This window comes from Festucalex cinctus, chromosome 4, assembly GCF_051991245.1.
Source record: "Festucalex cinctus isolate MCC-2025b chromosome 4, RoL_Fcin_1.0, whole genome shotgun sequence".
Taxonomy (NCBI): domain Eukaryota; kingdom Metazoa; phylum Chordata; class Actinopteri; order Syngnathiformes; family Syngnathidae; genus Festucalex; species Festucalex cinctus.
Window position 1 is genome coordinate 6,164,079 of NC_135414.1, and position 26,269 is coordinate 6,190,347.

Sequence of the window (26,269 nt, forward strand, 5' to 3'; positions counted from 1 at the left end):
ATGAAAACTAGTCGCTGAACGCCATACATTAGTCCCTTTCAGCCGCATGTCTCGGTGCGTGGTAGACTTGACAAAGTCAAAATTCGTCAAGACTTTCAGATTGTGAAAAAGAAAAACTGAGGTTATGAAATAAAGCATTTTAATTAAATTCTAAAATCATCTCAAACTATTTTCACACAGGATTTGAATTTCAAAAGAAAAACACCAACAGAGGAAAAAAAGAACTTCAGTTATTGGCATTTCTACAGTGAACAGCTGGCAGGCCGAGACAAAGTTGGCCTGGCGAACTTTCTCCAGCCTCTGGTGTCCATCTATCAATCAGCAGTGAGTTTCTGCGCCAACTCCACCTCACGCTCTCGGCCGGGAAAAAAAAAAAACAATGAGGGAGCTCCCATCTTCTCTCAGTATGTTGCACACAGAGGAGATCGACTAAGCAAGACAGAAAGAACTCCACAAAATGTTAATGCGTGCGTGTGGTGTTAAAAAGAATGATCATAATCAAAGGAAAACAATTTACAAAAACAAGACAGTTGCCATTGTAATGATCTTTACTTGATTTTCTCAAGTGGAGAACGAAATCTAGAGCAGGTCCGAAGAAGCTCCGCTGAAGAGCAAACCTGTGACGTACGACGACGCGACTCCACAGTGGTGATGTTTCACATCACAAAGCTTTCAGACAAAGTGAGAAGTTGAAGCTTGCAAAGGCGAGAGGATTAATTTTTGGTGCTCGCTTTGATAGAATTCAAAGGAAGGTGAGCAATGGAAGATGATAAAAGAGAGCTGCGAGTATTTGACCCCAACAGGTAGAGGGAGACTGACTGGTGAGACATGAACGCGTTAACGTCTCCCCTTAACACCCATTTGTCTAAACAGTGCTTGATTCATTTTCTGTCAGGAAGAATTTTTCGAATTCCCTTTAAACTTTACAGTACAACACAAACTAACAGTGCACAATGGGGCTCCCGGCTCAGAGTGGAGGGTGAGAGCGTTTCTACCTCACGACGCCGCTTGACGTTCAAGTCTTTTTCGGTCCGCTCACCCACACCGAGTCCCGGAGAGTATCCAGAAGATCCGAATGACATACAGAGAGGCTGCGGGGCTCAGTCCTGCCCTGACTCCTTGGACGGACCCCCGTCTAAGTAGATCTTAAGGGCTTTCTCTTTCCGTGGCGAGTAGCTGACCCGATGTCCAGTCTTGAGGAGGCGACTGCTTTCCTTCTTCATGAGTTCATTGCGCTCATCTTCTGATAGCTCCATTGGCTCTTCTGTGCTATCCCTGCACACACACATAGTAATGATGGTCTCACATGCAGGTCATGCTCCAGCGGGAGGAAAAAGAAATGCCATATAATCCATGCAGAAAATGCTAATAGTTTATTCTGAGAGAAAATCAGGGATGGGCGAGTATTGGGTATTGTAATAACCACCATTTCTTCAACTGTTCTTTGCAGTTGAGTGGCTACAGATCTAACACAAAAAAAAAAGTTTAAATACGACTTTGGGACACAAAACATTTAAAATAGAACATAGTTATACGTTTTTGATGTTGTTCAACGTTTGTTTATATTTGTTATAATAATTATAATAATAATAATTAGGCCCCTATGTTGCATGTTTGAGATGTTTCCCTCCTTCTGGGGAAGCCTGATTACGATCGATTTAAATCAGGTGTACTGGAGGAGGCAAACATCGCAAACATGCACGAGAGGGGCCCTTGAGGACCAGACATTAAATATCTCATTAAAAGTGCATTCATGGTTGAGCTTGAAAAGATATGTTAGGGGGGAAAAAAATATCCAATACACTTGTGCTTTGCTTGATCACACGTGTTCTGCAAAGTAATTCATAGCTACTTGTCGAAAATTCTGCCACAGTGAGTAAGCTTATAAGTGCCAAGAAAATGGTCCGTTTCTCTAAAATTTGGTGCCTACATTGTCCTCCAAATCTGAAATGATCCCCACAATGTAATGAAATTGTGCATTTATATGAAGCGCATCAAAACTTCTCCCACCTGTAGAAGACCACGGCCCCATCGTCACAGATGTACAGGGGCCACATGTTTAACGCCGACACCTTGGGGTTCCAGTCCAAATCCTGATGAATCTCCAGCACAGAAATGTCACAGGGAAACGTTCCTCGACCCTGCACACAGGACATTCAAAGACCCTCAGTATGAAAAAAAGGCTAACCAAAAAAAAAAAGGTCATGGATTTAGGAGGAAACATCTCACAAACCTTCGCAAACTCCAGGTTTTCAAGATGGATCCCACTAATTTCACTGAGCTACAATGACAAGAAAAACGCTATGTTGGATTCTCAACTTGATTTTCACCACAACCAACTCAATTTATCAGCAGGACAGACAGTACCTTCTCCTTGAGTTCCTCAACATTGCTGCTCTCCAGAATCACTTCCTGGAAGGAACCCAGCTTCATGGTGGACGGGCTCCACCTCCGGGTCAGGATGGCCAGCTGCGACATGGACTTCATCTTCTCGTGTTCTGAAAATGTGGTCAAAAGGCACCCAAGTGCAACCTTGAGATTTATCGCACAATTGCAGTAGTTGCAGTTTTAAACATGTTATAGCTATAATGATCATGCAGACCTTGATCCTAGTTGAACTGGCATGAAGTGGGCACAACTAACACACAGCATTGTGGTGCGTGCAATCATTCACAATACTGTAACGTAAATATTAAATGGTAATGTAAATGCAACTTTAAAAAAAAAAATAAAAATAAATAAAAATAAAAAAGGCCAATCAGTTTACACTTAAGTATTGTGTTGAATGATGGTGTCTATGATCTTGAAATGGGTTTCCTATTTTTTTGTGTAATTCTGATGGCTTTGTCAGTCCTTCTCTTTCACAGGCGGCCAAACTTTTATGCTCAAGGGCCATAATGGATTTTTTTTTTTTTTTATTGTACATTCAGTATATAAGGGCTACGTCATTTATAGATGAGGGTAAACATTTCAATGTAAAAGAATTAAATAATGTAATCCATTCACATTATTTATGATTAACTCAAAATCAACAGGCAATTATGTAATACGGTACAATATATAATTTGTATATTTTTATACTGTATGTCAAAATATTTATTTCACAAATAAATTATTAAAAGAAAATCAATTATTTAATGACTAAATGGGTTGAAAAACATTAAATGTGTTTTAGTTAACCAAGTTGAATTATAAGGGGGCTACAATAATGCAACAAATGTTAAAGGACTTGATCGTGCTTATTGGGCCATATTTACAAATGGAGAGGGCCGCCGCAGGTTACCCACGAGCTATACTTTGCCCACCCTGTTCTAATGACTTTATGATGGGAACATATCTGTCGAGCATGAAATACGTTTTGGCAGCTCTTCGCTGGCACAGTATCTGATTGAACACAACATTTACTGGCACTATGCAATGGACAAACTATGACCCTGTATCAGGTTTTGAGGCTCCACATATACATACTTGAACTAGTGATTCTTAAGTGAACCACAAAAACATGGGGCGATTGTCAAGGAAAGAGCGGTTTGCCACAAATCCCAGTAGCACAGTAGTGTTCATTACTGAAATAATTACCTTTGAGGATTTCCAAGAAAACCTCCCAATTGGAGGAGATGCTGATGTCTTCTTCATAAACATGGTAGTCCAGAAACACCGTGCCTGGATTCTTCCACGTCTTTTTCCTGAGACGCACCCTGCGCATGAAACAAAACCTTTGTTTGGTGTGCATATACATCACGGCATTGTACATCGTTTGTGTGGGCTTACCGGTCAATACTGAGGTCAAGCTTGCACTGCTCTCTCAAGAGCGGAAGCAGCTCCTCTTTGGACTGTCTGACAGTCATGCCCTTTGCAAACACCGTGTCCACAAGAAACTTGCAGGGCTACACAGTACACGGGAAAGACAACAATTAGCTCACCTCACTTGCACAGGCAGTTTTTTTTAAGCTCTCCTTCTCACCTCTTGTTCGTTTACGAGCAATTGATACACTTTTACTCGGTATTCACCCTTTTTCAGGGCTCTCCCAAGCCGAATGGTTATCTGCGGGATGCAATGTCATTCAATGTGTGAACTCAAACGTAACCGTGTGCAATCAATTTTGAAAATGGACCCTGACCTTGTTGTCGTCAGAGAATGATGATAGTGTTTCGTTGAGCCGGACGCTTTCAAACTCCTGGTTGTTGGCGTAAACCCGAAACACTTTAAACTGAGCCGAAGTGACGCCGACATAAGGCTCCAGATTGTGTTTGAATGCTGCCAACGTTATCCTCTTGTCCACGTGAACCACTAAACCTGAGGAACAAAACAGGAAGCAACTCAACGCTGGCAGATTTATTCTTCTCACCAAAACAAGAGGTGTTGTTCAGGGTGTTTTGTTTTGTTTTTCCCGTCATCATTCAGAAAGACGCTAGGCTAGAACTTCAGCATTTGACAGTTTAGGCTAGGCAGTTTTTGTAAGCATTACTGGCTCGCCAAATGACATTGGAGCAGTGATTCAAAATTGCTGCCTGGCAAAAGGTTTTTCTGTACCCAAATGCACAGTCAGCATATTTTAGATGCTTTAACCATCCCACATTGCTCCAAAGTGAAGTACAATTTACGCGATCCATAGCCAAGTATCTCGAATTTCTCTTGACAAACCACACAGTGGAAGCTTTGTTACTCCAACTACTGATGAAGACACTAAACTTTCTCGAACAGGCAAAGTGAAGGAAAGGCAGCACTGTGATTTCTGCGCATCAACAAATGTTTGATCCAGCTCTTTGGAGAGCGATAAAGCTTTACTAATCAGGTTGTGAAAGTGAAAAATATGTGATGCTCAAGTACAAGAAATATCAGATTTGAAGAAACTCAAACCCAACTGCCAAAATTGGATGTTTGGTGTACAATGTCACTAGGTTGGGTGGACCTTTTCTCTTCCGCGATATAGCTGTAACATTGACATTTCTGACACCCTTCTCAAACAGACTGGCATGAACTGCAGGTAATTCTTGCTAGGTGTCAATGTTGCAGCGCTGCTCCAATGTCAATTGAGGATGTTTACACAAACGGTAAAGCCCAAGATGCCAAATACTGATGGCCTCACATACATCTGAATAATAGCTGAAACAAAACAAGAAAAAAAGGAAGTATATAGTGACTGGGATAATCTCAGTCTGCTCACACATGAAAACAATCAACACTATGTATAGTGTTTAACAGTGTTTCATGTTATCTTATAGGTAGCGTGGCTCATTGCAGTAAGAGGGCACTGAACTTTGAGCACAATAGGAAGTGAGTTCCTTTCTTTTGAGATTGTTGCCTTGACTTACAGTATTGCTTGTGTATAAAGATAGCAAAGCAATTAAAACTGACGAATCGACGGGGTTACAGATAAAACTGAAAGGTTCACCATGAACTACCATTTTGCCCCAAGTAATGACATCAAATAAAGGACCAAACTTTTTTTTTTCCTTCACATTTACAACTGTGGCCCTATCAATGAAGCATGCACAGACTGAATGAGCAACTGGGCATCAAACATGACACAGGCTCTAATCAAATAAATGGAATCAAATTAAGAGGGAATAGTTGGCACAATATAGATGTTTGTGCTTCAAGTTGTATTTCTTCAGGGGCATTTTGGTGCCAAAGAATTATGTTGAAGTAAATTTAGGAGCTTAATTTAGACTATAATGCTTTGCCACTATCTTGTGTCATCTATGAGCAACTACAAAACTTTATAAGGGGAGCTCAATTACTCAGGGATGTTTGTTACTCGCGAAAACTCATCCCTATCACCTGTGGGGGAACACTAATTGCTGATAAACACATTCTTTTAGCTACATCGTGAATAGAAAGTTCATACATTTTTGTGAATTGCAGGCAGAGTCATCCTGGGAACAAGGTTCTGTCCTGAAGTACAAGTACTGGGCTTCTGATTTCATCTTCCCGTTGTCATCGTACTCGCTGTCCGTCCCAGAGTCTTCCTCCGCAGTGTCCCAGGTCTCTTTCTTGCCCTCGTGGGCTTTGGAGCGACGGCTACTAGTGATGCTGTGTGAGTCCAAGCCATTGGCCAGCTGGATGGGACCACTGTCTGCATTGCACAGCGTGTCACTACTGTGACTGGAGCTCAGGATGTCGCTGTCCACTGAACTGGTGCTGCGGTCATTGTTTACCTCAGAGTCGGAGCGCTCCTCGCAGGCAAAGTGGTTTTCTGGGTCAGATGAGGCACTGCCCCTGCACACGGTTGTGCCCCCGAGCCGGTTTTCCAGATCTCTGTTATCGGCGGCCACGAAAGACGAGTTTGAGTCCGCGTCCTGGCTCGGGGATTCGATATGTTCAAAGTCGCTGGTGTCAGAGCTTTTCTGGCTGTCGCTGGTGCTGGATCCCTGCTGCTGCTGCAGAGACAAGTTCTTTAACTTTTCTGTGCTCTCCTCAAGGATAGCCTCCACTGATTTCCTGTTGCCTTTTGACCCTTCAAAGGGCACATCTGAGTCACTGCCAACCTTTTGGCAAATAGTTCTGCTGGCCAAAGTGCCGGGGGACTGTTCAGGTAGCAAGACCAGCAGTCGAATTGTATTCCCGTGGCGATCTAAAAGCTTCCACAGCAGCGAGTCAGTGAAAGCAACCTGATGATCAGTTGACTCTGAACTTTCCACAAAAATCTAAACGAACACATAAAAGACAGGGAGGGAATCACTATTTACTGGTGTTAAGATTCCTTTTTCAAACAAAATAATAATAATTATTAGTGCTGTCAAACGATTAAAATTTTTAATCTGATTAATCACACTTTTTAATTTTGATTAATCACGATTAATCAGATAAATTACTTTCGTATTCGCGTAATATAAAATAAATACAAAATACCGTAATATTTTGACATTAACGCATTTTATTATCTGAATGTCATTTGCAAACATTGATTAAATGCATGTACGCAATTGCATGCATGCATGTATTGCGCAAAACGTAACAGCATCATATCAATTGGGTGCAATTCAGTAATTATTAATTAATTAAACGCAAATTACTTTTGTTTTATCTAAAGTCCCGTCGGGGTGTTTTTTAAAGTGAAATTTACCACCAACTTGAGTCCCCGCTCATCTTGGAACAACAGGCGTAGGAAATGCCGTGCATTGACCTCATCACTGACCTGCGCAGCCTTCAATGTAACCATCCGCGGTTACGTTCAAGGCACAATTGTGATCCAAAAAAATAGTGCGATTAATCTGCGCTAATACGTGATTAACGCGACAATTTTCTGTGATTAATTAATCTATTAACGCTTTAACTTTGACAGCCCTAAATATTAATACATGACTAAAAATGATCTTATAAGCCATAAATAAAATCAATATACAGACCTTGTTACTCCTGAAGAAACCTTCGGCTTTCAGTGTCTTGTTTGGAACATACAGTAGCCGCAGGTCATTGTAACAGCGCTCCAGAACCACGCGCATCGTTTCTGCTGAAAGCTCTGTCGCCTGAAGGGAAGTACAGATGAAGTATGTAACTCGCAGAAACTGGTTTGTGTAAGAAAACAAATGACTAAGGCTGCAACGATTGAACATTTTTAAAAGACTTAGACTAACCATTCTACCATTATCCAACTGATTAATCGAATAAAAATTTATTATGTATTATTAAACATCAAAATGTGCATGTGAGGTGCCGGTACTATTGTATATTTCCACATTCTACGCTATAATTGTCTGTGAATTTGAGTGTGTGTGTGCGTGTGTGCGGGGGTGTGTGGGTGTGTGTGTGGGTGTGTGTGTGTGTGTGTTACTTTAAAAAGGTGGGGCCTGGTCTGTGAGCGTGTAGAATTTGTTATTGTAAGCCCAAGTTAGCTAGCTGTTAACTGGCTATGTCAGTCTTTGGATATCCTATTATGCACTATATGTGTCTCTCTGCCATCACACCAACTAATTTCTACATGGAGTGTAGACTTTTTTTTTTTTTTTTTTTTTGGTAATAGAATTATTCTAGTTAATCATTTCAGCCCTAGACTAGAATCTTTCATTAGTGAAAGGACATAAGTTAATAGAGAGGAAAAGTGATTGTGGACCTGTGCAATAAGCTGTTTGAATTCAGTGATGGTCTGGTTCAGGTAAGCCCGAATACTGATGGGAGGGACGATGGCTTCGGTTCTCAGATCCACAACATGAACCTTCACCATAACCTCTGTGGGAAAACAGCACCACATGCACACATTGAAACATGTGACAAGGAAATTCTGTGCAATAAATTTTTAGCAGTATCTCAAAGTTGTTTGAAACGGCGTCACGTGAAGGTGAATATCAATTCAGAACGAAAGAAAATTAAATAGCGCATTGTGGTTATGTTTGAAAAACAGTGCATATTTCCTCAATTTTTGTTGTTGTTGTTCTTACCTTCTATAAAAGTGGGTTGGGACTGAGCAACAATAGGGAAATGCAACCAGACTGTTTTGGGGTAGAACCGGAAAAGGGGCAATGGTGTAAGTGTCTAAGCGGTAGGAGGCTCCTCACCTCCAGGTTTGTAAGGCAGGAATGCTTGCTCTGGCCGGCGGGTCTCCAGCAGCAAGTCAAACATGTAAGAGGACTTGACACCTCCGAGCAGAAGGCCCATGGGTGTGTCCTCCTCGCCTTCGTAGGAGCGCTCGAGGTACTCGTGGAACTCATCATACTTCACTAGGCGACAGCAGTCCAAGGGGACAGTTTCCCCCAGCTCCATCAGCTGCAATACAGTATGTGACCAAGTTGATCACCTTTAACTAGTTGAAGGACTGTAAACAAACAAACCTTGTAGGCCATTTCTGTTGCTTCCAGAAGAGTTTTATCCTTGTGTACTTCCAGCTTGCTCTCTACCATCATCTTCAAAGGGTGCATGCAGAAAAGCTTGATCTAAAGTAATGAATAAGAGTGATCGATAAAACAAATGCAGAAGCAGTGCATCATTGGATTGATACCCAGGCAGAAGAGCAGATATTGAATCAAGCCAGTGGATCCATTTGTTTACCTTGCAAGTGTTTCGCTCGATCTCTCTTTGTCTCTTCTCTTGCTCTTCAGACTCTTTCTCCTTCTGAACCAAACTTCTTATGTGCTCTGGGAAGTCATCCACAGCTAAATACCCTTCAGACAAGAAACAGGCAGTGTTGATTCAAAGACAATAAGGACAGCTGGTATTATGATAATCGTAACAGAATTTCAGTTAATGCATTTCAGACAAATGCGACAAGTTGTAGGCTGCATTTTTTTCTGAAATGAAATCAATTACCAGTATGCATGTTTGAGAATGTAATACTTTTAGTAGCTGACTAATAGTTCAATCTTTTGATATGCCCCAGTGGTGCTGTCACATGTCCACAGGAAATATGTTGCGCCATGTACAAATTAGTTTGTCACATGCGCCCCTCTAACAGACTCACACAATAACAATAAAACCACTTCTGGTCTTCACTCTACAGCCACCTTACCTCAGCACTCTTGTGAAAGTGTGGATGTCACGACATCAGTTATTCACCGTTTTTTTCTTTTCATATGGACTGAATAATGAGTGATTTGCTCTGTGGACTTCATGTTCACTTTGATAGCCTATCTGTGCTCCACCATGTGATTTAGCTTGAAACGAGTTTACCATTTCTCCTTTTACAGTGGCTTGAAAAAGTATTCATACCCCTTGAACTTTGCCACATTCCGACCACAAACAAATATATTTTATTGGCATTTTAGATGAAAGATCAACACAAAGGAACACACAATTGTGAAGAGAAAGGAAAATCATACACGACTTTGAAATTTAAAAAAATAAATAAAAAATACAAAACTGAAAAATGTGGCGTGCAATAGTATTCAGCCCCCCTGTGTCAATACTTGGTAGAACCACCTTTCGCTGCAATTACAGGTGCAAGTCTTTTGGGGTATGTCTCTATCAGCTTTGCACATCTAGAGACTGGATTTTTTGCCCATTCTTCTTTGCAGAACAGCTCAAGTTCAGCATAGATGGAGAGCGTTTGTGAACAGCAGTTTTCAGATCTTGCCACAGATTCTTGATTGGCTTTAGGTCTGGGCCATTCTAACACAGAAATATGTTTTGTTTTAAACCATTCCATTGTCGCTCTGGCTTTATGTTTAGGGTCGTTGTCCTGCTGGAAGGTGAACCTCCGCCCCATTCTCAAGTCTTTTGCAGATTCCAGCAAGTTTTCCTCCAAAATTGTCCTGTATATGACTCCATCCATCTTCCCATCAACTCTTACCTTGCTTTAAACTTCTCCACAACTTTATCCCTGACCTGTTTGGTGTGTTCCTTGGACTTCATGATGCTGTTCACTGACCAGTGTCCTCTTAGCAAACCTCTGAGGCCGTCACAGAACAGCTTTATACTACGGTTAGATTACACACAGGTGGACTTCATTTAATCATTAGGTCAACAGCTGATCATTCAGCAATCATCAGGCAATCTCTGAAGGCAACTGGCTGCACTCAGAGAAAAGGGAGCTGAATACTTTTGCACACCATATTTTTCAGTTTTGTATTTTTAAAAAAAAATTCAGTCATGTATGATTTTCCTTTTTCTTCACAATTGTGTGTCGCTTTCTGTTGATCTTTCGTCTAAAATGCCAATAAAATATATTTATGTTTGTGATCGGAACGTGACAAAATATGGGAAAGTTCAAGGGGTATGAGTACTGTACCTGACATACTACTCTCTCGTGTATGGGATCATGATGAGTTGTGTGACAAGTTGACTGTCAGATGTGCTACTCTTTCGCAATAGTCAGACACTGTGTAATCGCATACGTTCCAACAACACAATCATTTTATCTCCGTTGCATTCATTATTCAGGTATTTATTTACCATTTATGTCACATTGTGATATTAATCATTCACCTCTAATTGCTTCCCTATGACATCTCATTTAATGATATATACGTAGCATTTAACTTTGCTTCAAGCCTTGTTACTGAATGTGCCTATAACAGCTTGGGAGAGTTCCTTACAAATTATTGATACATTTGCTTTGCACGGAAATGATTAACAGTGGGTCAAGAAATAGCTACAGTCATTCCACTGGTAACACAAATCAGTGTTTAGAAATTAATAGATTTCTTACTTGCATTCCTTGAGGGATCTTTCAATCTATAAATCAGCATATAAGCATTTGTGGAGCTGTTGGATGGGAAAAAAACATACATATTAACAAGAAAATCATTCAGTTAATGTATTGGTCTTGAGACTGTGAAAAAAAACAAAACAAAAACTGCCAAGTAGAGACAATCTACACCACCAACCTGGCAAAGGCACTGGAATAATATCCCCTACTCCCTGAGGACCCCCCATAGGTCTTTCTGATGTCCTCCTGGGTGATCTATCCAAAAAAGAAAACATTAACCAGAAGTGAAGAGATATGTCAGTCTGATGATCAGTTGCCGAGAGAAACAACAAACATTTGACACTTTGACAAAGTTCTCGTCCTAATACTGGGGACAAGATAGCTCCCAGTGGATGATACTGACCTTGCTAACATGCTGATCATTGAAACTGTACCACTGGCCATCAGAGAAGGACTTGATGCAGGCATAGTAGTGCCCGCCTGCGGCACTTCCCGAATGGACCATGACGGAGAACAGCTCAAAGCTCGGCAAACTCTGACAAAAAGTGTTGGAAAATGTTTTTGCTCAGACTAAAGCAGCGAGTAATAATGACTGCATTGACAAAGTATGACAAAGAGGGCCGGGGGGAAATCATTCTTGCTTTTTTCATTATTAACCAGTGCTTGACCACACAATTCACATCAGCCATTTTGACACCTGGCCTGACCTAAAAATGACATCACAGTTGCTCTGGGCTGGTAGCAACCAATCACAGCTCACCTGTTTTTGAAGTTTGGTCATGAGGCATTTGCAAGCTGAGCCCTAAGGCACTGTGATGTCATTTTCAGTCAACAACAAGTAGCAAAATGTCCACCCCCTGAGATGGATAAAAACCGGTGGATTTTGCCGCTTAATTCAAATTCCATTCATTGGAGTGTTACATTTCAGTTGCCATGTTCAAAAAAATGTTAGAAGCAAAAAGTTTGAAACGATAATTATTTGAGACATCCTCAGTTACCAATTGTATTGACCATACTTTTGTTACAATAATTCAAATCTGTGAAGCAAATACCTTTGGCTTCAAAACTCTCTCTCCACTGCCAGTGCTGTCCAGGCAGATGCCCTCATCCACACAATCATCAGTGGAGAAATCATTGCTCATCTGGTCGCTGTGGCAACTGCCTTCATTTTCTGCTCCACTGTCAGTGCAGCTTTCGGTCTGAGGGGACTTCTGCAGATGCCATTTATACGGAACACAATAGAAAGGATTTTTTTTTTTTTTTGTGGAAAAGTGGACATGCGCCCAACTATACTGATCAAGATTGAAATGGAAAAATCTGCGCTTGTGAAAATGTCGCTATAAAAATAACATCATCTTACATGTTCCTACCACTACTACTCTCACCTCATCCTCCACATCAATGAACGGACTCATATCAAGTTCCTCGGGGAAAGTCATGCTGTCATTGAGCTTGATACGATGCATAGTGGAATAGTCGAAATCAAATCGCTTCAGCTGCAACGTCAGCAGGTAGGGAAAATGCAGAAACCTCAAACCCTGTAACGAAAGAGGTGGATTTGAGGAATAACTGAATTCTCAGAAGGCCTCCTCGACATTCTGCATACAGATTGTGCAAACTCATTCATAGTGAGCTCACCTTCCGGGCATCACATTTCTTTTTGCAGCGTTCGCAGAAGTACTGGTTGGGCCCATCTAGCGTTTCCGGCTGAATGAATGCCTGCAATGCCTCTTCCTGAAGCACCAGAATTAAATTCAGGTTTAAATTCAAATTAGCACCCCTGTGACACCATTATGTGAAATGAGAAAAAAATGAATGTAGAGGAAAACATACCACACTGCCATAGGCCTGACTGGCCCCAAAGGGTCTTATTACAAGAGGGATATCCAGATAAGTATCAATCCTCCAGCTCTCATAGCCGCACTCCAGACAGCGGACGTAATCCTTGAGCTTCCCCTGGTACAGCTGGTTGATCAAGTCAGCCTGAAGAGAGGAATGCAGCCAGGCCTTCATTGACATGATTCATGGTAAAAATCCAAATCGCATAGAAATTGAAGAGACAGTCATGATAAAAACCTACTGACGTTTCAAATTTTCTTAAGGTTATTTGTTTGATTCATAACTGGAACAGTCACATAGAGGCATGGTTTTGACATTTCCATGAAGCCTGTAGTGTTGTGACATGTCAGCATACCATTTTTGCTTTCACTGGGGCGACAATTTTGGAAAGATTCTTTAACCACTCTGAATGTCTAAACTCAATTTTACAGTCCAATCACACTAAGAGGTTGTATCTCTGGTTTGCCTGTCAGGCAACCATCCAACATCTGGCCTAAATTATTACAATGTACAGTATTCCATGTAACTTTCAAGAGAATTAATTGATGAGAGAACATACTGTAAAGTCATATTTCCTATGTTGCATTGTGACTGCAAGGTCAGAACAGAAGCAGCATTGAGTTTCAAGCGGATTTGATCGAAAAGGAACATTCCGCCACAAGTCCTTCATGTATTCATTCGGTATTACAATAAACCTCTTTTTAGCTCTTAAAATTCAAATTTTTGTAAAATCTTTTTTGCAAGAGGCTTGGATTAGTACTGGCAGAGATCTGAATTTTTCAGTTATCTTTTTGTACGCATTCTGTTATTCCCTGAACACATTAAAAAAAGTATTTTTAAAGCTTCTGACTAACATTTGGCTCGGATGACTTTACTGGAGTTTACAGTAGGGATGTAATGATATCCAAACATCATGATACAATATCACGATATGAAAGTCACAATACGATACGATAATTATGATATGGTGGGGGCGTTGGCGATATTTAAAATAATATCACAATATTGTAAAAAAATAATAATAATAATAATAAAAAAATAAAATAAAAATAAAAAGAGCTCATACCAAAAAATTCTAATAAAAGAAAAAACGCACAATATTGTTCTTTTGTACATACCAGCAACGCATACAAACCACCTGCAATCGCTAAGAAGAATATTAAGGCACTTACTTGGTAATGCAAGCACACATTGATCGCTTCACAAGCAAATTAGGTTCCCCTCATCTGACAATTAGCATAGATTTTAAACATAGAAGGCCAAAACATCCCGAATGAAAATTAAATTACACTAATAAACTAGCCACAACAGGGTGCTAGAACTGCACAAATGGAAATCAACCTGACTTTTTTAACAGATGTGTTCCTTTTAAATATTGTGAACATGACAACGACGATATTGTGGCAGTTTTAATATCACGATATTGCCCTTATCGTGACATCCCTAGTTTACAATATAATTACTTTTAAGCTAGACCATAAAGAACATCATCATATTTCATCTCAACACGAATAGAGGATTAGGGAAAAAAAATAAACAAATCTCCCACAGGATACTTAGTAAATAAGTGGAAATATTTTCACTGATAGGCAATCACAAGCTTATTTGTCTCATGTGCTGCCATGTGGTCTGCACAGACACAGGCCTAAGTGTGTGCAATCTTGCCCCATCCATGAGCTTTAAATAAAAATTTTAAAAAATGTGTCAAACCCTACTGGTAATTTCCCTTTTCTCTCAAAAAGCCTTTTGCTTTGCTTGTGATGTCGGGCAGATTTTCTGTTTGTGCTTTCTCCCACCTGTTCCGTCTGCTTCCACTTTTGCTCCAGGGCATCAAACATGACCCTGCAAAGTTCTTGCACATCATGTTGCTGCCAAGCTGGGATAAAAATAAAAATAAAAAAAAAGATAAAGATCCGTACATGTGATGTTTCCCCCTCAAACAAAATCAACCAAGCCATGGAAGAGTATAACATTCACCTTCACTACTGTCCCATCCAAAACTTCGCGTCACATCGGTGGTTTCTATGGCACGTTTCTTACTTGTCTGGAGAAGGATGAACAGTCTTTGCAGCTGGTAGGGAATGCTCGTGACGGGGTCCTCTTCAGATTCCTCAAACTCCCAGCTGAATAGGCAGCAATTGTTAAATTATTTAAAAGTTCACAAAAAAAAGCAAACTCTACATATGATTTGGATTTCACTGCATGTCTTGACTTACTTGTACAGCGCATTTCTGAACTCTGGCGTCATGAACAATGTTTGTAGAAGACTGTTCAAATAGCAGGTCATTGCTTGGTTGACCAAACCCACGTAACCTAGCGTGGTGAAGAGAGCAAACTAAGAAGACAGCTGAGGTTGTACAAAAAAATTACACATTCTACAGGTGAAAATGCCTCACCCGTCTCAGATTTGTTGAGAATGGAGGTATAAGAGTAAGCGGGGCTGCTGTAATCGCCGCTGCAGCCAATGGTGCTGTCTCTGGGCAGGGGTCCAATGAATCGCTCCTGGGAGCTGTCATCCAGTCCACTGCTATCTGCTGCTCCTGACTCATCCTAAATGCATGCACATACAGTGAAAGAAAATGGCAAGTTTTTGTAGTAAGTAAAAACAATCTGTTGTGTTACCTCATCAACATACTGCCAAACTTGTAACATCTGAACGTGAACCTGATCCACTGACGCAAGCATTGATCACAACATTAAGCCCACAGGTTTGTAGAGTAAACACTGGGCATGATGGTTTCATTACGTTGTTCACCTCTCGTCTTACCTGATGTACCCATCACACTAGAAGACTCGAGACTCATGAGGCCACATGGCAAATTTCCATTGTTCCTGCGTCTAACCGTTCAGCTGCGGTCAGACCGAACGTGAGCTGGTTGCGTGCCGACCGGTGAGGTGCGGATGAGGCGACAATTTTGCTCCTTTTCTCATTTAGCTGGGACCGAGCAAATATGGAGCAGGGTTGAAGTGAACCTGGCGAGTGTTTTGGATTGTTCACAGCTGTTGAACTGTCAAACAAGATAGCATTTACCTGCCAACACAACCAACGGTCACCAGTTTGACGAGCAATGTCAAATGTTTTTTTCCCCAATGTGGGAGGAGGAGGAGTAGCCCCTGCTCTTCTCTGCTCGAAGCAACACGAGTATAGATACCCCGTGAACAAAAATACACAAGACATGCAGGGCGACATGTTTGTGTTCCGTCTGAACCTAGCATGGCACTCGCTAGCAACCTGAAGAGCCAAGAAAACCATTTCATTTATATTTATCGGTGCACCACTTACCGAAGCAACCTGCGGTTGTTCTCCATCTTTATCTGTTAGCTGGAGAAAATTCCTCTTACCACCAGGCTCAAATCCAGAATCCAAAAGAGTCACTTCTCCGCTGTGCTCTAGGGGTGTCTAGATGGATATAAAAAAGGAATCAGATATCAGTCTTTTATAGTAAATTTTTTCCCAATGTAGGAGGTCCTCAGTTTAGTTGAAATTTGTCTTATTTAACCACAGAAGTTGTTAATCTTGTAAATGCCAAAACATGACTAGGGCTGCCACAACCAATTATTTTGGTAGTAGACTAGTTGCCAAAATTAGTCAGGATTAGTCGACTAATCGGATGATATTTAAAATGCAGCAAAACACAGCAGCAAGCAGCTGCTCGTATAGCTTCCTGACTACCAGGAAACAAAATATTGTCCAATCATGTTTATTTTGATATTCCCCAATCTTTGTGAAGTAACTGGAATACTGCAAAAGAAATTTTTGAAAAACAAAAAAGTATTTATTCTTAAGCTATGATGTGTACACTTCAGAGGTCATTTTTTAAAACTTAAATGCTAGGTTCAAATACAGTTAAAATAATTCAGACAATACTTTAATGTGTTCTTAAGAGTTTATAAAAAAACAAACATGCTAACAAGATTTAAAGCCTAAATGTGTTCAATAAAAAGTGTTATACACTTACTTTTCCTCTTCCCTAAAAAGTGCTTGCACTGAGGAAAGCCATTTTCTTTTATGATGAAATCAAAGGTGACAAAGCATTTGGTATCATTGGAAAGCTCTAAATGTCCTCTATAGAGCACAAAAGGAATTAATTCAATCGTATACACTGGGTGGGAGATATTCAGGTTTAAAAAGGTCCACTACAGAGGACAAATTTGAATTGCTGGTAGTAAGGAGGATATAACCATCATTAGCTTGCACCTTGAATTCTGACAGGCGATTTACCCAAGAAATTGATATCAAAATATTCGTACTGACATCAGTGAGCGCGTCTTCTTGTGTGGTATGATGACATTATAACCTCAATGCACACATTAAATCAATGCAGGAAAATTCTCAGCATTCATATAAATTAAGTAAAATAGTTCTCACCTAACATGCACACTTTCTTCCTGATAGCTATGCTAATGATGAGCAAGCAGAGAGCTGCAGTGGAAACATACCGTAGCTTAATCCACTGACCTACTCAATGAGATAACAACAGGCACAGCACCTAGGCGTTGACCTGGGTCAGCAGCAGGATTAGCTTGGGCTTCTTTATTAAGAAAAGGGGCCACTATGTACACAAAAGAGCACATACTGCCCTCCTTCTATGTTATTCAACATCAGCAAATACGAGCAATCACATTTGGCAAAAACGTCTACCCTACGTTTACTTTATACAAGTGAACAATGGTATGTCCAAATCCACTACTTAATCAAACCTTTAGACCATCTGTGAGTTTCAAACACTGCACTACTATCAGCCTAACCAAAGTTCAGATAGAGCACAGCCTAAAGGGGAAATTTGTCATGAAACTATGTAAACTGCAAAGAAAATTCTCAACATTGGACTTATATGAAAAATGAATGAATTTCAATTGTGTGGTGTGTAGCTAGTAGAATTTTCCAACCATGTCTTGTGTGTTCCCCCAGGCAAGTTCAAAGGAGCCGTTGACATATCCTGCTTTGTGTGCAACATCTTCATAGAGTTTAGAGAGGGCGGTGGATGCTGGCAGGTTGAAGGTCAACCTCTCGTTGACAGTTTTAGCACAGGTGATGTCCTGGATTATACACAGCACCCGGGGCTCCTCTGCGGCTTTTTGGATCTGAAATACAAGACGATGGAAAGACGGTCATCATGACTGCTTGGCCCGTCACATCCTGTGTTTAGTCTGTTAAAAGATGGCGAAAGTTTGAACTTCATTTATCGCGCAAAGCTTGTTCAACATGAGTCAGAAGACACCTCCCGCCATGCTGTGTTACAGATCAAACCTACTTAATACAAGTTGAGTGACATTTCTGAAAAACGTGCAGCAGGTTTTCCAGCCACATTCAAATGAGTCCTTGGCACGGAGAGGACAGATGACAGCTTTATTTCACTCTCTGTTTGCTTGTTATTTGAGGTTGCTAATACTTTCTGAAGGTCTCAAATATAGCTTATGATGTCATGTTTCAAGAACCACACTCCACAAGTAAATCTAGATTATAGGGATGCACGATAATACTATTTTCAACCGATACCGATAAACGAATAATTTAGAAAGTACCGATGTCGATAACCGATAAACCGATAATTGTTTGCAAAATTAACTTAAATAAAAATATACTTTCGAGTCCTCCTATAAATCGAATGATTGAAAACTTGACCACACGTACTCAGCAATCTTTCACTCAACACTGTGTTCCAACTATGTTTTGCATTTGCATTTTTAGGGTTGCAACACCCATGGAACTAGGGGTGTGAAAACCAAATAAAAAGTGAGGGTGAGGAGAGGATTTTATTGATAGCTCTGCTTCAAAGACAACCAGTAACTCACTTTGATTTTGCCAAAACAAAATGGTTATGTTTTAAAAATTCAACAAAAAACAGTGAGGGTAACATTTTGTGGGGACGCAGTAACAAACGCCCACACTGGTGACTGCCATGTCTGTCACCATGATGCACCGTCTGTCAATTTGAGGTCGCACGCATCATGACATCACACAAATACGTAACACAACCATGGGAGAGGGGATGGGTTGAAGATTTGGGCACAACTTGAGCCACAAATACACCGGATGGACCAACGTGGCATGTCTATTATTATCGGTGGATTTCCTTATTATCTGGTTTACTGTATAATATCAAATTGGTCTATAATTGCCGATAATTATCGGCAGATTTCTTTATCTGTTTTATCTGTTTGACGTCAAATTCGCCGATAATTGCCGATAATTATCGGCCACCGATATTATTGTGCATCCGTACTAGATTACATTAAATTATGATGAGCAGAATGAAGACAGAATTGAAAAAAAGAAATCAAAACTTCCTGGTAGATGAAAAATGACCAAAGTTGGACAGAGGGTGTTATTTTGAATCTGAGTTTGAGATTTTGCTAAATATATTTTGCTCAATAATTTTTTTTTTTAGCCATTTTATAGTAACTTGAACAAATAAGTAAATTATCATTGACTTCTGATTTCAAAACTAGTAATTCATCAATTTGTTGTGCATAAGTAGTAATACAATGAGATGATGAAACGTTTCTTTGGTTTCAGTGTCATAACAGACCTCTGACTAAATGGTGGCATGTGACAAAAATTAGTTCATTAGATACAGTTTGAAAAATTGAAAATATTTTCCCCTGGACTTTGCAGCAGGATTCACTAAGTTTACTGGAAAATAATTAACCAAGGAGCTCAGAGAACAGGACACACGTGTGCGCACACACATAGACCAAGTTTGTCAAACTATTCCATTTGGCAGAGGTACAGCTACCAGTACTAAAATGTCACCATTTGAAAACTTCACAATCCATTTTGTTTACATTTTCAAACTACTAACTGGGCAAGATGCAAGTGCAATCAGACAGGTACAAAAAAAAGAAAAAAAAGAATATATACATCGAACAGCGAAGCTTTGTTTAAAAAGTGGGAGAAATAGTTTGGTCACCAGCCCTCTTCATCTTAGACCAGCGTGGTCAAGCAAGGAAGTGATGTCATCATGAGGCGCATGGCACAACATTCGTCAGCATACTGTTTGCTCACACAGTAGGATGAAAATGGCACACATGGGGGGAATGTAGAGACCACTATGCAACTACTTATGCAGGAAACATTGTAAATACAGTGGTACCTCTACTTACGAAATTAATTGGTTCCGGAAGAAAGTTCTTAAGTAGAAAATTTTGTAAGTAGAGACGCATTTTCCATGTAAATGCCCTAATCCGTTCCGAGCCTCCCAAAATTCAGACATAAATGTTTTATAAAGCATAAAAATGCATCAAAACATGTAAGAAATACATGTTACAATTAGATTATTGCACAATAAATGAGAGTTCTGCGTAATGTAAAAAACAAAGAATAGAGTAAAGAATAAAAATGATGGTCATTTACCTTTTTAACTGCTGTCCTCATCGTTTTTTGCCCTCTTTGGTTCATGTTCTCTCTCAGAAGTGTTTTTTCTGCCTGGTGTTTTGCAAAGAACTGATCCAAGGATGTTTTTTTTTTGTTTTTTGTTTTTTTGTTTTTTGTTTTTTTGTTTTTTAAACAATGCTTCGTAAATGTCCAAGGCAAACATCATCTTAGTGAGCAAACACCCGACTGGTGAACACTTTTTCTGGCCGATTCTTTTAAACAAATTCTGAAACGTCATAGAAACTTCCGGTATGACGAGGCATCTTTTTTCCAAAAAAAAAAAAGGCCCGTCTCGTCGTAATTAAAAACTTACTGTGCCTTCATCAATCACCAATTGTTTGAATTTTTGTACAAATTCGTTGGCTGTTAGTTCATACATTTACGAAAAACTATCGGAACACTTCATGGGCCGCGGGATGAATGATGAGGACGCTGTATAGACACCGATCTAGTATCTAGGCTCATAGATACCTATGGTAGAGGTTCCTCTTAGCCAATGGGATGCCAGAACGATGCACAAACACCGATCTAGTATTTACGCTCATAGGTACCTATGGTAGGAAATAGCCATAGCCGAAAGTATTTTGCGTTCGGTAATGTATTTTTACCTTCGTATCTAGAAATTTCTTTCGTAACAAGAGGCAATATTTTCCCGTTGAGGCGTTTCGTAACTCGAAAATTTCGTATGAAGAGACGTTCGTAAGTAGAAGTTCCACTGTATTGTAAATTAGAACTGACAGGTAACATTACCAGTAGTTTGTGTGGAAAACTGCGAAGCATCAAGGCATAGATTTTTATTCAACTTTTTTTTTTTTTTTTATTAAAATAATGTCTCAAAAATGTGGCCACATTTAAAATACTTAATTGGTCTTTTAATGTAAATCTCTAAGTCCTAATTGAAAATTGTATGGTCCTCATGCGACCACATGCAGCTAGCTATCGACATGCTGAGCTCACTGCACTGCACACAATTGCAAGGGGCTGCCAGTGCTACCTGGGAAATCCTCTTCATCTCATCAAAAAGACTCTGTCTGCAACTCCAAAACATACCCTAATAATATAGGACATAGAGATGGATGACATACAAAGCATGTGAAATCAGATTGGTGCATACCAGACTTGTGCTTGAAAAAGAAAAAGAAAAAAAATAGTGGCTTTGTTCAAGTAGTAACGGGAGTGACATTCATGCTTTTCATGATTTTGCAACATGCGTATCGTAATCGTGGCAAAATGCGAGCGACATGTTCTATAAAGGAGCTGCAGCTGACAACACACAAGTGTATTATGGGATTAAAGGTTATTTTTACCATGGATATAATCACTGGGTGACAACACACACTCAGCGACGCAGCATAACTTTTATTTATTTTATTATAGCTATACCTCATTCAAAGGGTAGTAAAAATATTAGCAGACAATAAACGCAAATTGAAAAATTGCAGCAAAATGTTAAAACAGCCGAGGCATACTTTGGCACACACATATTCTTTTTGACTTTTGTCAATGTTAACAGGAAATTGAATGAAAACAATAGTAACTACTAACTTTACACTAAAATAACAAATGATGGCAATGAAAGAACCCCAGTAAAAAAAAATCATTTAAAAGTGAAAGTGAAAATGTCAACACAGGGTGAGCCGAGTTAGATGATTGCAAAATCTGAAATTGTCTGGTCGTGTTCTACTTGACATAACATCATGCTTCACGCTACTATTTAAATTGAATCAGACTTAAGAGCAACACACAGGTATCATGTTTCCTAATTGGGGAAAAATAAAAAATAAAAAATAAAAAATCACAAATCATTGAATTAAATATTGCCGTACTTTGTTTAGCAGAAGACATATAAAGCAATTTAAAATATAAAAAAAAAGTTGTTCAGAAACACTGTACAGATCAGGTATTGATCATCAACAAAGGACTTTGATTTTTATCTTCTGTATTGTGCATTTGAGTCACATCTGTGTGCTGTTGATAAGGAGGAACACCCAGTAAGGATAGACACTGCTAGATGAGCTTCTTACTAGCTTCCAACTGGTTTGCTGCCATAATGGTGAACGTTTCATAGTGGTTTCAATTTATTGATGTGTGATAGTTAATGTGAAATAAAGTTGTGAGAGGTTTATTACCGCTATCAATTGTTATGCGTTTTATCGTTTCTAATTAATTAATAATTAGACTGGTTAATTTACTATTTTGATTAACAGTGGATATTAATGTTATTTGAAAGTAAAACATTGCCTGCATGGTTACATAATGTAACTACAAAAAATATAACTTAGATTTTTTTTATGATCGTGACAATTTGGACACTGGAATAGTCCAAATATAATCTCTCGCTGTGAAAATTTGCTTAGTACTAGGTCAACCAACACCCTAGAAGAGGCAAAACTCTTCCTACTGCCACCAGGGGGGCAGTATACTGCAAATTTACAGACAAAAAGGAAGAAGAGTTTTACAACTACAGCAAGTAACCTGCAGTAATTCCAATTGCTTGAGCTTAACATTTTTTTTTTTTATTTAAGAGCTGCTCACTAATGATTAATGTAATATTTGAATAATCTGTCAATTATTTTTTTCAATTAATTGATGAAGCAATAAATAAATAAATAAATAAAAAAATTAAAATAAAAACACTATCCAAATTTCCATCCCTTTGTTACACAAAACCGGTCAGTACATTATTTGAAATTGACAGTGCAGAAAATGCACAAACATATATTATGATACTATTTAGGGCTGCACAATATATCGAAAACATATCAATATCGTGACATTGGCCCATGCAATATGCATATTGCAAAGAAATGAAATAAGTTTCATATGGAATTTTATGCTTTTATCTGAATTTGTCACATTTGTCACAGCCCCTTTCTGCTCGGAGGAGAAGTCGGCGCTACTGGACAGTCTACGCTGGTGAGCTAAGATGGATGGCGGTGGAGCTGAGGACGTGAACGTCGCCGCTAAGCGCGGTGATGTGTGCGGGGTGTGTACTGGATGGAGGTTTGGCGCTTGGGGGAGAGGCAGTTTGGATGGGACCATTCTTTTTGTGTGTATGGTAGGGGTGTAACGATATCGTATCGTGATGTTTGGATATCATGATATGATGGTCACAATACGATAATTATCACGATATTGTGGGGGGTTGCCGATATTTACAAAAGATCACAATATTGTAAAAAAATAAATAAATAAATAATAATAATTAAAAAAAAAAAATAACCCTCATACTAAAAAAAAAAAAGCACAATATTGTGCTTTTGTACATAACAGCAATGCATATAAACCACCTACAATCTCTAATAATATTGAGGCACTTATTTGCTAATGCAAGCACACATTGATTGCTTCACAAGCAAATTAGGTTCCCCTTTATCTGACAATTAGCATAGATTTTAAACATAGAAGGCCAAAACATCCCGAATAAAAATCAAATTGCACTAATAAACTAGCCACTAGAGGGTGCTAGAACTGCACAAATGTAAATCAACCTGACTTTTTTTTAAAAAAGGATGTGTGTTCCTTTTAAATATTGTGAACATGACGACGACGATATTGTGGCAGTTTTAATATCACAATATCACGATATTGCCCTCATCATTACATCCCTAGTGTATGGTGCTCATCACGAACGCAGCAGCTGCTTGTTTATGAGCTAGCTTATAAGCAAACTTAGCTTGTAACAAACGTGTGTGATGTCATGCATGTTGAGATCATGTCTCTGATCAACTGCTAAAAGGAGATTCTGTCCTCTTTCATCTAAAAACTGCTTCAAACATCAAAGCGTTTGTAGGGATGGAAGAATGTTGATTTGTTGTGATTGTATTGTATTGGTGTTAATGTTTTTATGTTATATTATATTATGTTTGTTTTTGTGTTTCTGTAAAGCGCTTTGTGACAGCTCAAGCGGTTTGAAAGTGCTATATAAATAAAGTTGAGTTGAGAATTTGACCAGTCGCTAACTAAAATGTGCACCGCCATCCAATAGTTGAACATTATCGAGATGAAATTACAATTAACTAAGAATATATTGATTTTGCTTATTTTGCTGCATAAAAAAATTGTAATTCTTTCATTAAATCATAAAAATGTCATTTCCTTAGCTACATATTAGATATTGCAATAATATTGTTATTGCTATATTCAGCAACTATATCGCACATCGCATAATTTTCCTATATTGTGTGGCCCTTGTTGATGCATTGATGCAAACAAAACGAAAATTTGTGAAAAACACCGATGGGGGTGAAGCAAGGCAGGAACCACGCCCAGTGCTTGATCCTGCGATTGACCAATCAGGTCCCTTCACGGCAAATAGCGCGAGCGGGAGAGTTGCCAGTCACGGCAAAATATCCATTGCCTAAGTGATCGTGTTGGGCAATACGGGAAGTTGCAAATTCCTATTTTGCAGTTCTGTGCATTTGACATTCACGCTTTGATTTTAAAAAGTAAATCAGAAGTTATTCACTACTCAATACTTGAGTAGCCCTCACCCCTCACACAAACACAGGATTTAGTTGGACTGCTGATACTGTCTACATATGGCTTTTATCTATCCCTTTTCGTTTTGTTTTTTAAGTTAAAGACTATTCTTCTGTTACTCAAGTATTTATATTGACGACTACTTTTTACTTATGTACATTTTTCCAAAAGTAATAGTACTGTACTCTTTCTTGAGAACCTTTTTTGCTACTCTATCCCACTCCCACCTCTAGTCAGCTGAGTGATCACCATCGATTGAAACTGCAGGATGGCTCGATCAAGCAAGATGCATAAAGATGAAGTTTCAGTGCGGATATTTTTAAGCGTATTGGTGCTAATTTGCCCAAATGAGCTTGCCTTGTGCATCTGACACACGTCGGCGCAAACGTATATAATTCAACTGCAACATAACAATAACAGATTCTGCACCGTTGTAAAAGTACTGAATTGCACTTCTTACATTTAGATTGGCCGTATCTAATGATAAATTAGCAAAGTAGAGATGTTGCCAATGTTTGGACTTATCAGGCGACATGCTAGTCAGCAAGCTGCTGCTACTTTTAAATTGGTCTATATAGTGTATTTGAGAATATCGTGTCAACTCCAAATGTCGCTGCTATTACACGGTTCAATTCACAGGTTAGGCATTCAATTGACACAACAGATCCAGTTTAATTACAAGAGCTCACTTTGTCGGTAATGTAGTGTCGCTAACGTCAATGTTAGTTAGGCACGATAGGCCGTCCAAGTCATGTTTAGAGGCTAACAGCTAGCAGCTAAGTTAGCCTCTAAACAACAGCCAGGCTTCTTTTTTTAACACCCAAAGTGTTGACATCCCACGCATATATTTTTGCATTCTAGACGGTAAGCAAGGATGACAGCTTAACCGTGTAAGGTGTTTGGTCTTGGATCGGATTGACTCACCTCTTTGGAAACGAACTGGTTCTCCTCGCTAGGCACCATTTCCATTTGTGCGACACTTTAGACAAGCCAAAACCGGACAACGATGTCAGCGAAATAACTTTGCACGCGTCAGCGGCTGCATGGTTCGTGTCCTGTTATTTTGACTTTCCCGAAGCCTGTAGAGTCGAGTCACACTTGTCCAAACTTGTAGGCTTATCAAAGTGGTATGAAGCGCGTTTCCACTCCCCAAAGCAGCAGCAGTGCAGTTGAGAAAAATGGCCGGTGTGCTCCTGCGCGAGAGTTCGTTCAGTCACCTCTGACGTCTCGTGTAGGTGACGTAGCATTTGCTGCTTTGGAGATAAACCAACCAACGTTTTTAACCAATTTTTGTTTGAAACATTCTGTGTGTTTCTAAAAATAAATACATAAATAAATAAAAATAACCACGAATTTCATGACGTCAGTCAAAAAGGCTTAACTCACCTGTAGTTCCCCAATTTCGCCAGTAGGTAGCACAACTGCACTCTTGCTATGGTCTCATCCCAAAAGTTGCCTCATTCACCCCTGAGCTGAATGTTATTCT

The 26,269-nt window shown here is 39.5% G+C and overlaps 1 protein-coding gene across 1 annotated transcript; it reads right to left on the reverse strand.

Annotated features, from left to right (window-relative positions):
* Positions 1-122: 122 nt before the first annotated feature.
* On the reverse strand, positions 123-25,988 carry usp47 (ubiquitin specific peptidase 47). The gene is made up of 28 exons (XM_077518459.1): positions 25,708-25,988; positions 17,814-18,008; positions 16,207-16,323; positions 15,320-15,473; positions 15,140-15,236; positions 14,901-15,046; positions 14,720-14,799; positions 12,918-13,067; positions 12,723-12,818; positions 12,470-12,622; positions 12,137-12,295; positions 11,488-11,619; positions 11,263-11,339; positions 11,085-11,140; positions 8,990-9,102; positions 8,773-8,874; positions 8,500-8,707; positions 8,058-8,173; positions 7,354-7,473; positions 5,853-6,651; positions 4,122-4,297; positions 3,965-4,045; positions 3,772-3,887; positions 3,580-3,698; positions 2,368-2,498; positions 2,234-2,281; positions 2,011-2,141; positions 123-1,275 (listed from the first exon to the last, which is right to left on the reverse strand). Exons 1-28 carry the CDS (start codon positions 25,750-25,752, stop codon positions 1,101-1,103), a joined length of 4,092 nt encoding a protein of 1,363 aa, XP_077374585.1. The 5' UTR covers positions 25,753-25,988; the 3' UTR covers positions 123-1,100.
* Between the last annotated feature and the right edge of the window lie 281 nt (positions 25,989-26,269).